General features: G+C 39.8%; 1 protein-coding gene across 2 annotated transcripts; it reads right to left on the reverse strand.

Moving 5' to 3' along the window:
* Nucleotides 1–1,215: 1,215 nt before the first annotated feature.
* LOC103178443 (NFKB activating protein) lies at nt 1,216–9,542 on the reverse strand. 2 transcript variants are annotated; one of them, XM_007893187.2, is made up of 10 exons: nt 9,327–9,542; nt 7,163–7,572; nt 6,905–6,985; nt 6,294–6,361; nt 5,346–5,459; nt 4,023–4,068; nt 3,304–3,413; nt 2,914–2,992; nt 2,153–2,302; nt 1,216–1,603 (listed from the first exon to the last, which is right to left on the reverse strand). In XM_007893187.2, the coding sequence occupies exons 2-10, from the start codon at nt 7,519–7,521 to the stop codon at nt 1,429–1,431; spliced, it is 1,182 nt and encodes a 393-aa protein (XP_007891378.1). In that variant the 5' UTR covers nt 7,522–7,572; nt 9,327–9,542; the 3' UTR covers nt 1,216–1,428. The 2 variants fall into 2 exon arrangements, with proteins under 2 accessions (XP_007891378.1, XP_042196731.1); XM_042340797.1 differs by having other exon boundaries at nt 9,503–9,537.
* Nucleotides 9,543–11,576: the final 2,034 nt, after the last annotated feature.

Here is an 11,576-nt window from a genome sequence, read left to right on the forward strand (position 1 = left end):
CATTCACAGCCTCGCTCCCTCCTACCTCTACGACCTACTATTCCACTTACCTGCCCGTACCCTCCGTTCCTCTGGCTCCGGTCTGCTCCACCTCCCCCGCACTAACCGCCCTACCATCGGTGGCCGGGCCTTCAGCCTCTCAGCCCCGAGGCTCTGGAACTCCATCCCCCAGTGACTTCGCCGCTTCCTCCCTTTCCTCCTTCAAGGCGTCTCAAGACCTTTCTCTTTGACCGTGCCTTCAGCTCCTCTCTCGACTCTCTACCCCCTCCTCGCTCCCTCCTTTCCCTCCCCTCACCATTTGCCCCCTGCTCGGGTCCTGACCCAACTGTCCAGCGCCTTGGGATGTCCTCCCGACATGAAAGGCGCTCTATAAATGAAATCTTCTTATTGTTGTTGTACCTGCCCACCTAGGACCACTCCATCTATCCCAGTTTGGGTGGGGAGGGTTGAGGACATGTCTACACCTTCAAGCCCTAATGAACTAGTGAAGCTGGTCAACTATCACAACCCAGCCTGAAATTTCCCCTTTTTTTAAAAAAATAGGGAGAGCTGACAAGTCAATTGTAGTTCTCCCATTTCTAAACAAGTCGAGATCAGCTACATCGGGATAGAGGAGTGGAATCCATTATTCCCATGGTTACCTCAAATCAGTTTGAAACGCACATGGAGCTCTCCATTCACATTGGTGTGGCTGTTTTAATTTCTGTTGGTGACAGCCAGTTTAAAAAAAAGGTTATTTTACATGAGTCTTGAATTTAAAATCTAGTTTAAATCATTTGTACATGGGAGTACGTAAACGCATTCCTCTTTGCCCAGCTGGTAAGGTGACCACTTACAACCCCAGGTCAATCCTCTACACACTCTCCTCTCTTATCTTCCCACCATTATATACTAACCCACCCTCTGAAGGAATTCAAATGTAGTGTCAGCCAAGGCTTGCTACTCTGCTATCATTTAACCCTTGGAATAAATATCCTAAAGTCTTGCTTTAAATGGGATGGTGGGAAAGCATCAAAAATGGTCAAGTTCTACATATTGGTAGAAGTGGTATAATTTTGCCAAACTTTGCAGCCCCAAAGTCTTTACAGCCCCGAAGTCTTTGCAGCCAGTTTTCAGCAAATCAAATATTGTAATTTTTCCACTGCATTCTTTGCTCAGCTGAGCAAATCAGTTTTTGCATAGCACTGTATACAAAAATTACACCACAAGGCTTTAGCAATTTTATCATAATTTTACAGCAGGTAGGCATTTAATTGAAACTAGCACAATCTCATAGAAAAATTATAGGAAGTAAAGTTTTCAAGTGTACAGCATTAGAAACATTCAATTTTAAATGGATAACAGCCAGAAATAGAAGACAATTTGTAACATTCAGATCCAAGTTTACAGCAATAAAACTTTCATTGATGTCTATAAAAAATTAAAGTTTTATTTTTCTTCCTTCCCCCTGGTCTTTCTGTGCACCATTTCTCTGAAACCAGACAGGATCTTGTTCTCTCTCTTCTGTCGTTCCTCTTTGTTAAATGAGGCTAAAGCCCTCTTCTCATCAGCACTGTAGATCTGGTTCTCTTTACGCAGACGCACAGCCTCCATACGTCGATGTCTAAACAAAACATTAAATATAGATTACTATTGCTACAAATGATAAAAAAAATATAAAACCACAGGGACTCGACCATTCAATGGGTTAGCACGCTGTTCTTTCATCAGTAGTACAAGTTTGAACTAATGCATGGCAAAAAAATTACAAGTAACAGTTTGGTGGTCAACCTCCACCCAGTGGACATGGGCCAACACAAAACTGCCCACAAATGTACAATTCCAGGCTGATAAAGATGGCTAGTGTGGAATCTAGAAAACTTCACACTAATCCATCCCTCCTAGCCGTGAGATACCTGATCTGGGAACTCTTGGTAAAAGATGCAAGAGTAGCATTTAAAGAAAAAAAAAGTTAAGCACTAAATTGGAAATAAATGTAGATTAAATTAGATTCTATCTAACCCAGTTCCAAACCGTAGTTTTCAAATTTAGTTCAAAGAGCGCTGCATCAGAAACAAAATGAATGCACTGCATTCCTTTTAAAAACTAAAGAGGCAACAGCTGGATATAAGACGGCGTGCAAATACAAGGAACAGAGTGAATGTGTTCTTACCTGCTCCCGCTCATTACATAACCAGAAGTTTCAAAGGAAGCAATCTGGTCGCTCGTCAGACCAATTTCACCTCTTCTTGGAATACGTTTCCCAGCTTTCACATATTCAGCCATGGCGGCACCTTCACCAGGTAGTAAAGCATGGCCATAACTAAGACAGTGATGGAAATAAGAGTACAAGAATCAGACACCAGCATAAAATTATTTTCACTGTCTGGGTTCACACATGAGGAATATTGCCGTGGTTAGGGTATTTGAGGACACTTGGCATCTATATACTGAACGCCTGCAGCAGTTCTAGGAAAAGGATTTCATTTAAAAACACAACTATGTATTACAATCTCTACAAGAAAGGTTTGACAAATCAAGTTTTAAAAATTGAATAAGGTAAATGTTTCTGCTTATACTAAATCACTGAGCCGCAAGAATTTTTTTTAAAGACAATAAAAATTCAAAGAATGTATGAAAATCACAGCATTTTATCAAATCCAGATATAATTAATTTGATGATCATATTTCTTTATTTTGATAGGCATTTTCCCAATGGCAAATATCATGGGTTAAATGGATAAGAGAAAGGCTAACCTATCAATTTGTAGACAGTCCTTGTCCAGTACAAACAAGGAGCATAACTCTGCAACTTTACACTGTATATTTGAGAGAAGATATATTTACTCAAGATGGGAAAAACTATACAGATAAGGAAACTAGTTTGATAAGCTGTCAGAATTCTGAGTACTTCAATAAGAAACGGATGCTTACTTCAAAGGTTTCTCGTCGTCTTGATTAGAATATTCCATTGGAGCAGCCGGCCCAATAGAAATTTCCTTTTCGTTATCATCTGCGCATGAAAAAAAATTAGAAAACAAAGTTCTTCTAGGTATGTGTATTCTTTAAGATGCATTGTCAATAACTTTGTGCTTACTCCCAAGCAGCTTTTGTGATCCTGAATTAATTCAGACAAAACTGCCCAGTAAGGAGTTCAATGTTTTACCAGTGTAACTAAAATCATTTCCATATAAAAATTGATTCAAATCATAAACATTTTAGCGGTCGAGTGGAATCAACAGAATGACCACAACTAACCAGAAAAATAACACTGGAAAGTGAATGCACCTAATCAGTTGCTTTTCTAACAAATAAATTGCTTACAAGTTCTTTCTATCCAGATCTCTTCACCATTCGCATTTTCCTCTTCAGACTCCCCACTACTGGAATCGGACGCCTTCTTTTTGTTTTTCTTGGCTTTCTTTGCCTTCTTCCTGCAAAACAAGCCAAAAGGATATTTTAAAATAATGTCAAATTTGCTATAACAAAGGGTTAAATAACAGGAAGCAGACAATAACAAAAAAAAGGAGGTGAGATTTCAGGAAAATTTTTTTTTTAAGAAACTGAAAAAAACATTTGTGTTGCAGCTTCCACTCTTCCATGTCCCCAGTGCCTTACTTCAGCAGGAAGCACACAAGTCTGTATAGCAGGTTTCACCTCACCTTATGCATCAACACTACAAGTAGCATTTTTTAAAAAAATGCCAAACAACTTATTAAATAATTATAATCCTTGCATTTGATATATCAACTTTCACATTGGGAGGGCGTCATAAAGCGCTTCACAGGGTATATAGTTAAGTGTGCTGACTGTGTATTTTGTAGGCAAACTCGACAGCCAATTTGCGCACAGCAACGTCCAACAAACAGCCATGAAGTAACCAATTTTATTTGGGGGATTGTTGGCCAGGACACCAGTGAAACTCACTTCTCTTTTTGAGCAATGCAATGGGATCTTTAACAACCACATGAACAGGGGGATGGGACATTAATATAGGTTAAATTAAGCAAATGACAAATAGGATTTTATAATAGACATATTACTTTTTATGACTTTTCTTTTTCTTCTTTTTCTTCTTTTTGTCTTCACCTGAAAACATACCAAAAATAAAAACATAAATTCAGGATAACAGATAAAAAAAAATTATAGAAGAATATGAACGGAGCAAGTGTCTTGAATTTCAAATCGTATCTCCTTTTTAGAAATGGAATAAAACTATATCCAACATACAGTTTAAATCCTTAAACATTAGCAAACCACTGCCTATTTTTCTTAGTCAGGTCTTATCATTTGGAGGCAGCTAGGAGAGAATTTTAGAGATTGGCCTACAAGTATCCACAGGATTCATCATAGCTCATTAGAAACATTTATGTAAAACACAGTATCTGCTATATAAAAAAATGTTGGTTGAAATTTGACAGCTTTGAAGTTATTGAGGTGAACAGACTGATTTCAGGGCTAACACAAATCATACCTACACTTTGGCAGTACCAATAACTTGATGGTGGTAAGAGAAAAGAAAGAATGATTGTTATAAAGTAACCTTCCAACACAAAAAGTACACAAAACAAGTCAAAAACACAAAGTTCCTGTAATTCTAGCTACGTTCCACGTGGTGGTGCTATTGTGAGCCTAAACATGGAGTCCTGTAGCTCAGTGGTTAGAGCACTCGCTTTGCAAGCGAGAGACCTGAGTTCAATTCCAGGCAGAGGGCGAAACCTTGGGCAAGTTTCCTTACTCCACACAGAGCCTAATAATAATCCCTCCAAAAAACCAAAAAAAAAATTAAATTGGTCATTTTCAATCTATGACTGTTTGTGGGACACTGCTGTGCGCAATTGGCTGCCGCGTTCACCCACAAATATACAGTCAACTCACTTTACAGTATATTCTGTGAAGCGCTTTGGGACGTCCTCCCGACGTGAAAAGCGCTATATCAAATGCAAGGATTATTAGTAAACCATTTGAAAGACGATTTTACCAAACAGTAAGCCGGTCTGTAAAACTTGTCTGTTATTGTCCACCAATTTTCTTAACTCTACTGAAGGCATTCATATGCCTGGCTGTGCATATGCAAAACCAAACTGTGCCTTTCCCCACCAGCCCACTTGGGAAGTTGAGGTGATAAAATCCACCTTTTTTAAAAAAAAACGATCTACAGTTCTAATGAATGCACAGTTCAATTTTAGAAAATAAAAGTGTTGTACATTTGAGATTGTATGTTCATTGTAATGCCTGTATCATGCAATCTTAGTTTCCAAATGAAGTTGAAAAGCTTATTGGAACTATTAACTCATTTTCTAAGCTTTAGATGCTAAAGTGCATTGATTATTGCAATAATTCCCTCTAAAGCAGTAACATCTTACCACTTAAGTTATCGTCACTGTCAGAATTGGATTCACTCTCACTCTCTTCTGAAAGCTTCTTATGTTTTCTCTTCTTTGACTTCTTCTTCTTTTTCTTTTTCTTCTTTTTCTCCTCTATATGTGAAATATTTTGATAATCACAAGATAATGTTCATATTTTAATTGTTCTTTTGATTTGAAACTGGAATGACCAACACCTGCAATCAAGTTAAGGGCCTGATCTGAACTAGTACTTGAAACAAGCATCCAGTCATTTTTCAGTAAACTTTCTGGACAGTTCAGAGAAATTGGCAGAAAAGTCTGACCTCTGCATTATTTGACCGTGCGTATTGCCACCTCCCACCTCCTTGGATTCAGGCTCCGCCACTGTTAAACGCACTGAGACTCTACCCTGCATGGGGCGGGGGGGGGCGCTACATAAGTGCAAGTTGCTGTTATTGAAGTCTTTGTTTTAAGAGGATCTGCAAAGCAAATGTGATTTGCTGCTCATCCATTTTATTCAGTTCAATATACTCATTCATATACAGTGCTGTTAGCATCATTGAAACTACTTGTACATGAATCAGTGTCAGATCAGACAAAATTGTGATGGAACTCCCTTCAAATAAAATTAATTAAAATGAGGAAATCTTCAATGGTTAAAAGGTGATCAAAGACTGGTATACCAATGCACTCCCTCACACTTGTAGTTTTTCTGTGACTTGACTGGATTGTTAAGGTGTTACTTCTAGAAGAGAAATCAATAAAACAATAGACTTAATCCAGGTTGTACTTGTGCAACTACAAAATTGTCCAAGTGACATATTTTACAAAACAACTGGGGAATGGGGAATAGCATGAGGCAAGGTGAAAATGGTGTGCTATAAGTAATGTCATATCCCATATCTAATTATGACTGCTCAATTCATAAGTCATAATTCCCCTTCCCTTTTTGTTTATAACATTTACCTTCCGTACTGGAATCAGAGCTGTTCTTTTTGGCATTCTCACCCTCTACCGGAGTATGCTCATCTGAACTAGAAAACAATGAAGCAAAATCACACTTTGTTCTGCAACAGTTTCCATTGATATTATTTGTAGACTTTATAATACAGTCAAATTCGAATTCTAACTTGAGGCGAATTTCCAAGTAATTTATCAATTACAAAATTATAGTTTCAGTTAGAGAAACCATTATTGATGGGAAAGTTTGCAAACTGTTTCTTATAATGCTGCTTAACAGAGAATAAGGTACATTGAACATAATGAGCTCAGATCTGTGATTCACCTGCTCTCATCTGTTTTCACATCACAATCAACACCAGGTTTTTAAAAACCTTCCAGGAGATACAAGGGAACCCAAATGTCAAGTTTGTTTTTAAAAAAATAGTTGAAAATTAACTTTATGCATACAGGTAAATATCCTAGTTGTAATTTTAAGAGGGTTTCCCCCCATCTTTTAATGAACTTTCAGGGTTTTGAGCAAGCAAACTACTCCAAAATTTAAAACAAGCCAAATAACAGACAAAGGATATATAAAAAGCACAGGCCTATAAATTGTAAGAGAAAAATAATCTTACTCTGGCTCGCCAACCTTTGGGGACATACCCCAAACTTCAGGAGCTCCAAGTTCTCCAATTCTTTCTCGTTCTTTAAGACGCCTAAAATAAACACATACGAGCTACAATATTATAATGAACTTAATTTGTCATATCAACATTTCACTCTCTCTCCCCCCCAGAACTTTGACAAAACTATAGCAAGAAGAGGATAAAGTTTAAAGCGTCTTGGACAAATCCACATACTGGGAAAATATTTTTTATTCGATAGATTCAGACCTGGAAATGAAGGCTTCATGCCTCTGTCGAAGTAGATCCTCTTGCTCTTTTGCATAGTGTTCTGCATGCATTTTGTTATAATATCCATGATGTGATCGCACATCTCGATCTCTTGATTTAGACGTGGAAGAGCTATGGTATATACTATTCTGATACTTATGCGCGCTGGATCTTTCTCTTGACTTGGACCTTCTTGGCTTTTTGTCTACTGATGGAGAACTGCAATGTCCGGTGAAAGGTCTATTTGACTTTACTGGAGGACTTCGGGATTTACTGTCACCACTACTGTTCCGTCGTCTTCTTTTGGGGCTGACCGGTGAATGTGGACTCCCACTCCTTGATCGACGTACTGGAGGCATTATTTAACATTAGGACAAGGGAGAGAGTTTCTCATTTATTTTCAAAATTATCTGCAAAGTAACACATCATTACAATAGATATTAACACTTCAATGTTTCATTACCAGTGCAGCAGCCAGTTTGGGATTTCCATTCTTTGCATCACATTAACAATGCATTTAAACGACCCATAACCATTGTACATTTATTGTAACCCATCCTGCCCCCTCCAGTCCAAATCCCTGACTGTCCAGGGCCTTGGGACATCCTCCTGACGTGAAAGGCATTATACAAATGTAATTTTGTATTTTATTGTACCTTTATGCCTACAATTTCACAATAAACAGGAGCCCAGGAGGAACTTTGGACAAGATCTGGGATGGCACCTACCTATAATTTACCATCCTATTTAGAGCCTCACTTTATTTGTCTTTTAACAGTGACAAATAATAGTTCATTTCAACATCCTTTTGATTGGTTCTATTGAATGCACTTAAAACAGTCAATGGTGTGATCATTACTGAGGAAAAGAGTGAAATCAGCAATTCCCTAGGAGCCCTGTAGCTCAGTGGCTAGAGCACAAGCCTCGCCAGCGAGAGACCTTGGGCAAGCTTCCTTACTCCACACACCTGATAATAATCCCTCAAGAAAAATACAATAATAAAATTAGTCATTTCAATCCACGACTGTTTGTGGGACACCGCTAAGTGCAATTGGCTGCCGTGTTTCACCCGCAAAATATACAGTCGATTCACTTTACAGTATATTTTGTGAAGCGCTTTGCGACGTCTAGAAGTCTTGAAAAGCGCTATATCAAATGCAAGGATTATTATTATATTATCATCAAAACAACATGCTTGCACTCGAGCATAACGGCTTACCAACAGATGTTAATTTACCTACATCATCACAGGTGTGGGCAAAATAGTTGGCTTGATCAGCGCGCCAGTAGAAAGCAACAGTTGGGAGGGCAAAAACAAATAAATTCTTGGCGATGCCTTAATTTCTGAATTAACGCTCATCAAAAGGTGAGCGTAAGGGTGCTCAAAAACAAATAATCGAGCTGATTTATCTGCCTCCCCGCCTTGCAAAGTTGTAGGACAATTTCTCCAGCAGAAGTCGAAGCATTTAAATAACGAATTAAAAAAAAAAACCCCAGAAACTAATTCGGGGAGAGACAGCACTGATGGTGGCTGGGAGGAGGGGAATAATAATGGTAAGGTGAGGGAGGGGGGGGGGGGCTTTAAGCATACAAATCAACACGAGGAAATTAGGGCTAAGGCACGGAATAATAATAACATCAATGGCAATATAATAATCCTAGCATTGGATTTCTATCACAACAAAAAGGATATTGAAAGGAACTATTATTTGTCACCGTTAGAAGACCCCCTCCCCCCCCCACAAAAAAAAAGTGAGGCCCTAAATTACAAGCAGATGCCGATGCCTGGTCCACACTGGGTTCCTAAACTTACTGTTGTGTCAACAGACGCGGTGCGGAGTTACGAAACTTTGCCCTGAATCGGGTTGTGAGTGTGTGTGTGTGTCTGAGAGAGTGTGTGTGTGTGTGTGTTTTTTTAACGGAAAAGGCCTGGAAACCGAAACGAAGCGCTGAAGAAGCGGGACTCACAGAGGGCCGCGAAGAAAAAGTAACAGAAGCAGCAGCAGCTGCAGCAGCTGCTGCTGCTCCTCCTCCTCCTCCTGCTGCTGCTGTAACTAGTACTTGGCAGCGATAGCCGCCGCCCGGTTAAAGCTGCGACACACACACACACACCGCGAAGGTGGTGGTGCTGCCGCCATTCCTGCCCACCTGCCTACCGACCTACCTGTCGGCCGCGTTAACCCTCCACTAAAACCGCCACGTTATTATTTGCCACCGTTTATTTCCTCGACCGTAACCGACCCGTGAGGAAACAGGTAATCAAATGAGCGGGTCTGTGAGGAGGGGGGAAAGGGCGGGAGCGTGTGAGAGAAACGCCGACAACAACCGACTGACAACAACCTCCAGCGACGTACGAGACGGGGCAGCGGCGGCGGCGGTGGTGCGGGAGGTCAGAGGTCAGAGACGAAACGGGCGATTCCCGGATGTAGACCGCCTCGCGCCGTGGCGCATGCGCGTCGCGTCGTTTAACGGTCGAGGCGCGCGCGGCGGCGGCGGTTGGGTCCCGTCGACGACGACGACTACGACGATGACGACGGCGACACGAGGAAAAGAAAGACGGTGGCGGCAGTTAGTGACCGCAACAACTGTAGTAATTATAATAATTATAATTGTACTACTACTAATAATAATCGTCGCATTTCGATACAGCGCCTCATCATTTGATTCGAGACGCCTCAAAGCGCTTCACAGGATATACCCTCAAGTGTAGTGACTGTGTATTTTGAGGGCGAAAACGCAGCAGCCAATTGCGCACAGCGGCCTCCCGCCATCAGTCGTGGATTGAGTGGCCAAATAATTTTTTTTTGGAAGGGGGGGAGAGGGATTATTGTGCCCGGAAAGCGCTCCCTCCGCCAATCGACTGACAAGCGATTATATAAATATGTAATTATATAAATATATAAACTGGCATTTATATAGCGCCCCTCATGCAGAGCTTAGTTTAGTTGGTTAATTACTTAGTTGGTTAGTAAGTAGAGGCTTGGCTAGATCACCTTCAAGACTTTTAACTCTTTCCTCTTGGGAGATTTGTTTACAGCAACATGTTTAAGAGGAAACTTGATGCGTAGATGAGGGAGAAGGAATGAGAGGGGTGCGGGAGAGGGGATCGGGATGTGAAGTATAAACTCAAGCGCATACTATCTTGTGCTGTAACCTATATAATTTTTGGCCCCATTTTTCACTCAAATTTCCAAGTTGTTTTTTAGTTAGCAATATTGCAGTCAATGCACTTAGCTAGACTTAGAAATTATAGTACACAGAGATCATTACATTTATGCTTACTGATATATATATATGTCATAGAAAAGGCCCTGCTATGTGGGAGACAAAGCTTGTTTTAAGCATCTATATATCTTTGGTATGTAGGAGGATTTGGATCCAGCTTTCTGTCTAATAGAGTATCCATGACTTGCCCAAATCATCCTGTGTACACACTGACTCTGCATTTCTCATCTCAGAACTACAGCTAAATGTCAGTAGGAGTAAAGTCATTTATTTCTGCAGAAATGCAACAACAATTGGAAAAGCGTCTTCTCCATTGTAATAAATCTATCAAGAAAAGAACACTGCCAAATCACAGGAAGATGGCAAATGTATATGTAACATTTAAAGATTGAAAACATATTTCCTATAGGAGTCAAAATTCTTTGGAAGAGTATACACACAATTTTAAACTCTCCTGACATTATAGACTCTATATCTCTGCAGACTCCCAGTTGGTTGAACAGCGTAGATTACAATCACAGTTTTAGTTTATCAGAGGCTTCTAATTAGTGTTCACTCGTGAGTTTCCATAGACGGTTTGTTTTCTCATTAAACGAGAATTCAGATTCTTTTTAAAAATGCTCTTATTAGATTTACGTTCTTATTAGATTTCTGCTGGAAAATAATATCTTGCGATACAATATATGATTTGGGACATGACATGTCAAGCGACTGCCAGGATGGTGGAAGGCGAACTGGATGGACCTTGTTCTTCTTTTGCCTAGCAAATTCTCATGTTCTTAAAAAATGGCTTTACATACCTAATAGTAATTTTCCCTAATGGGATCAAAAATGTTCTGCAGTGTATTACATTTTTGAATTCAGCTTTAGTTCCAGTTTGCAGTACCTTCGTGTTAAAGTAGTCAGAGTTAATGCAACCTGGATACTTTTAGCTATTTTCAGTTTCTTGTCACAAATTTCAATGCAGCAGAGAATTTCTAAATTGGATGTAATTGTACACAAAATGAACAATTGCAGCACTCTCTGTATTGGCAGTAAGTTATTGGAGACTTCTGAACAAGTCTTCATTTTGGGGGTCAGCCGAGTGTCATGACACATGCGGAAACCCTTCAGCATGCTTAAGAGTATCCAAACCAAACAGATCCGTGCATCCTTCCTACACATGGAAATTCCAGAGTTAATTGGAATG

Source organism: Callorhinchus milii, unplaced genomic scaffold (genome assembly GCF_018977255.1).
Source record: "Callorhinchus milii isolate IMCB2004 unplaced genomic scaffold, IMCB_Cmil_1.0 Scaffold15, whole genome shotgun sequence".
NCBI lineage: Eukaryota > Metazoa > Chordata > Chondrichthyes > Chimaeriformes > Callorhinchidae > Callorhinchus > Callorhinchus milii.

Coding starts and splice junctions, on each gene's coding strand:
- LOC103178443 (XM_007893187.2), bottom strand. CDS start 7,521: ATGCCTCCAGTACGTCGATCAAGGAGTGGGAGTCCACATTCACCGGTC. Junction 6,362..6,904: donor CCAAAGGTTGGCGAGCCAGA/GTAAGATTATTT, acceptor ATTGTTTTCTAG/TTCAGATGAGCATACTCCGG. Junction 2,993..3,303: donor GATCTGGATAGAAAGAACTT/GTAAGCAATTTA, acceptor TTTCATGCGCAG/ATGATAACGAAAAGGAAATT.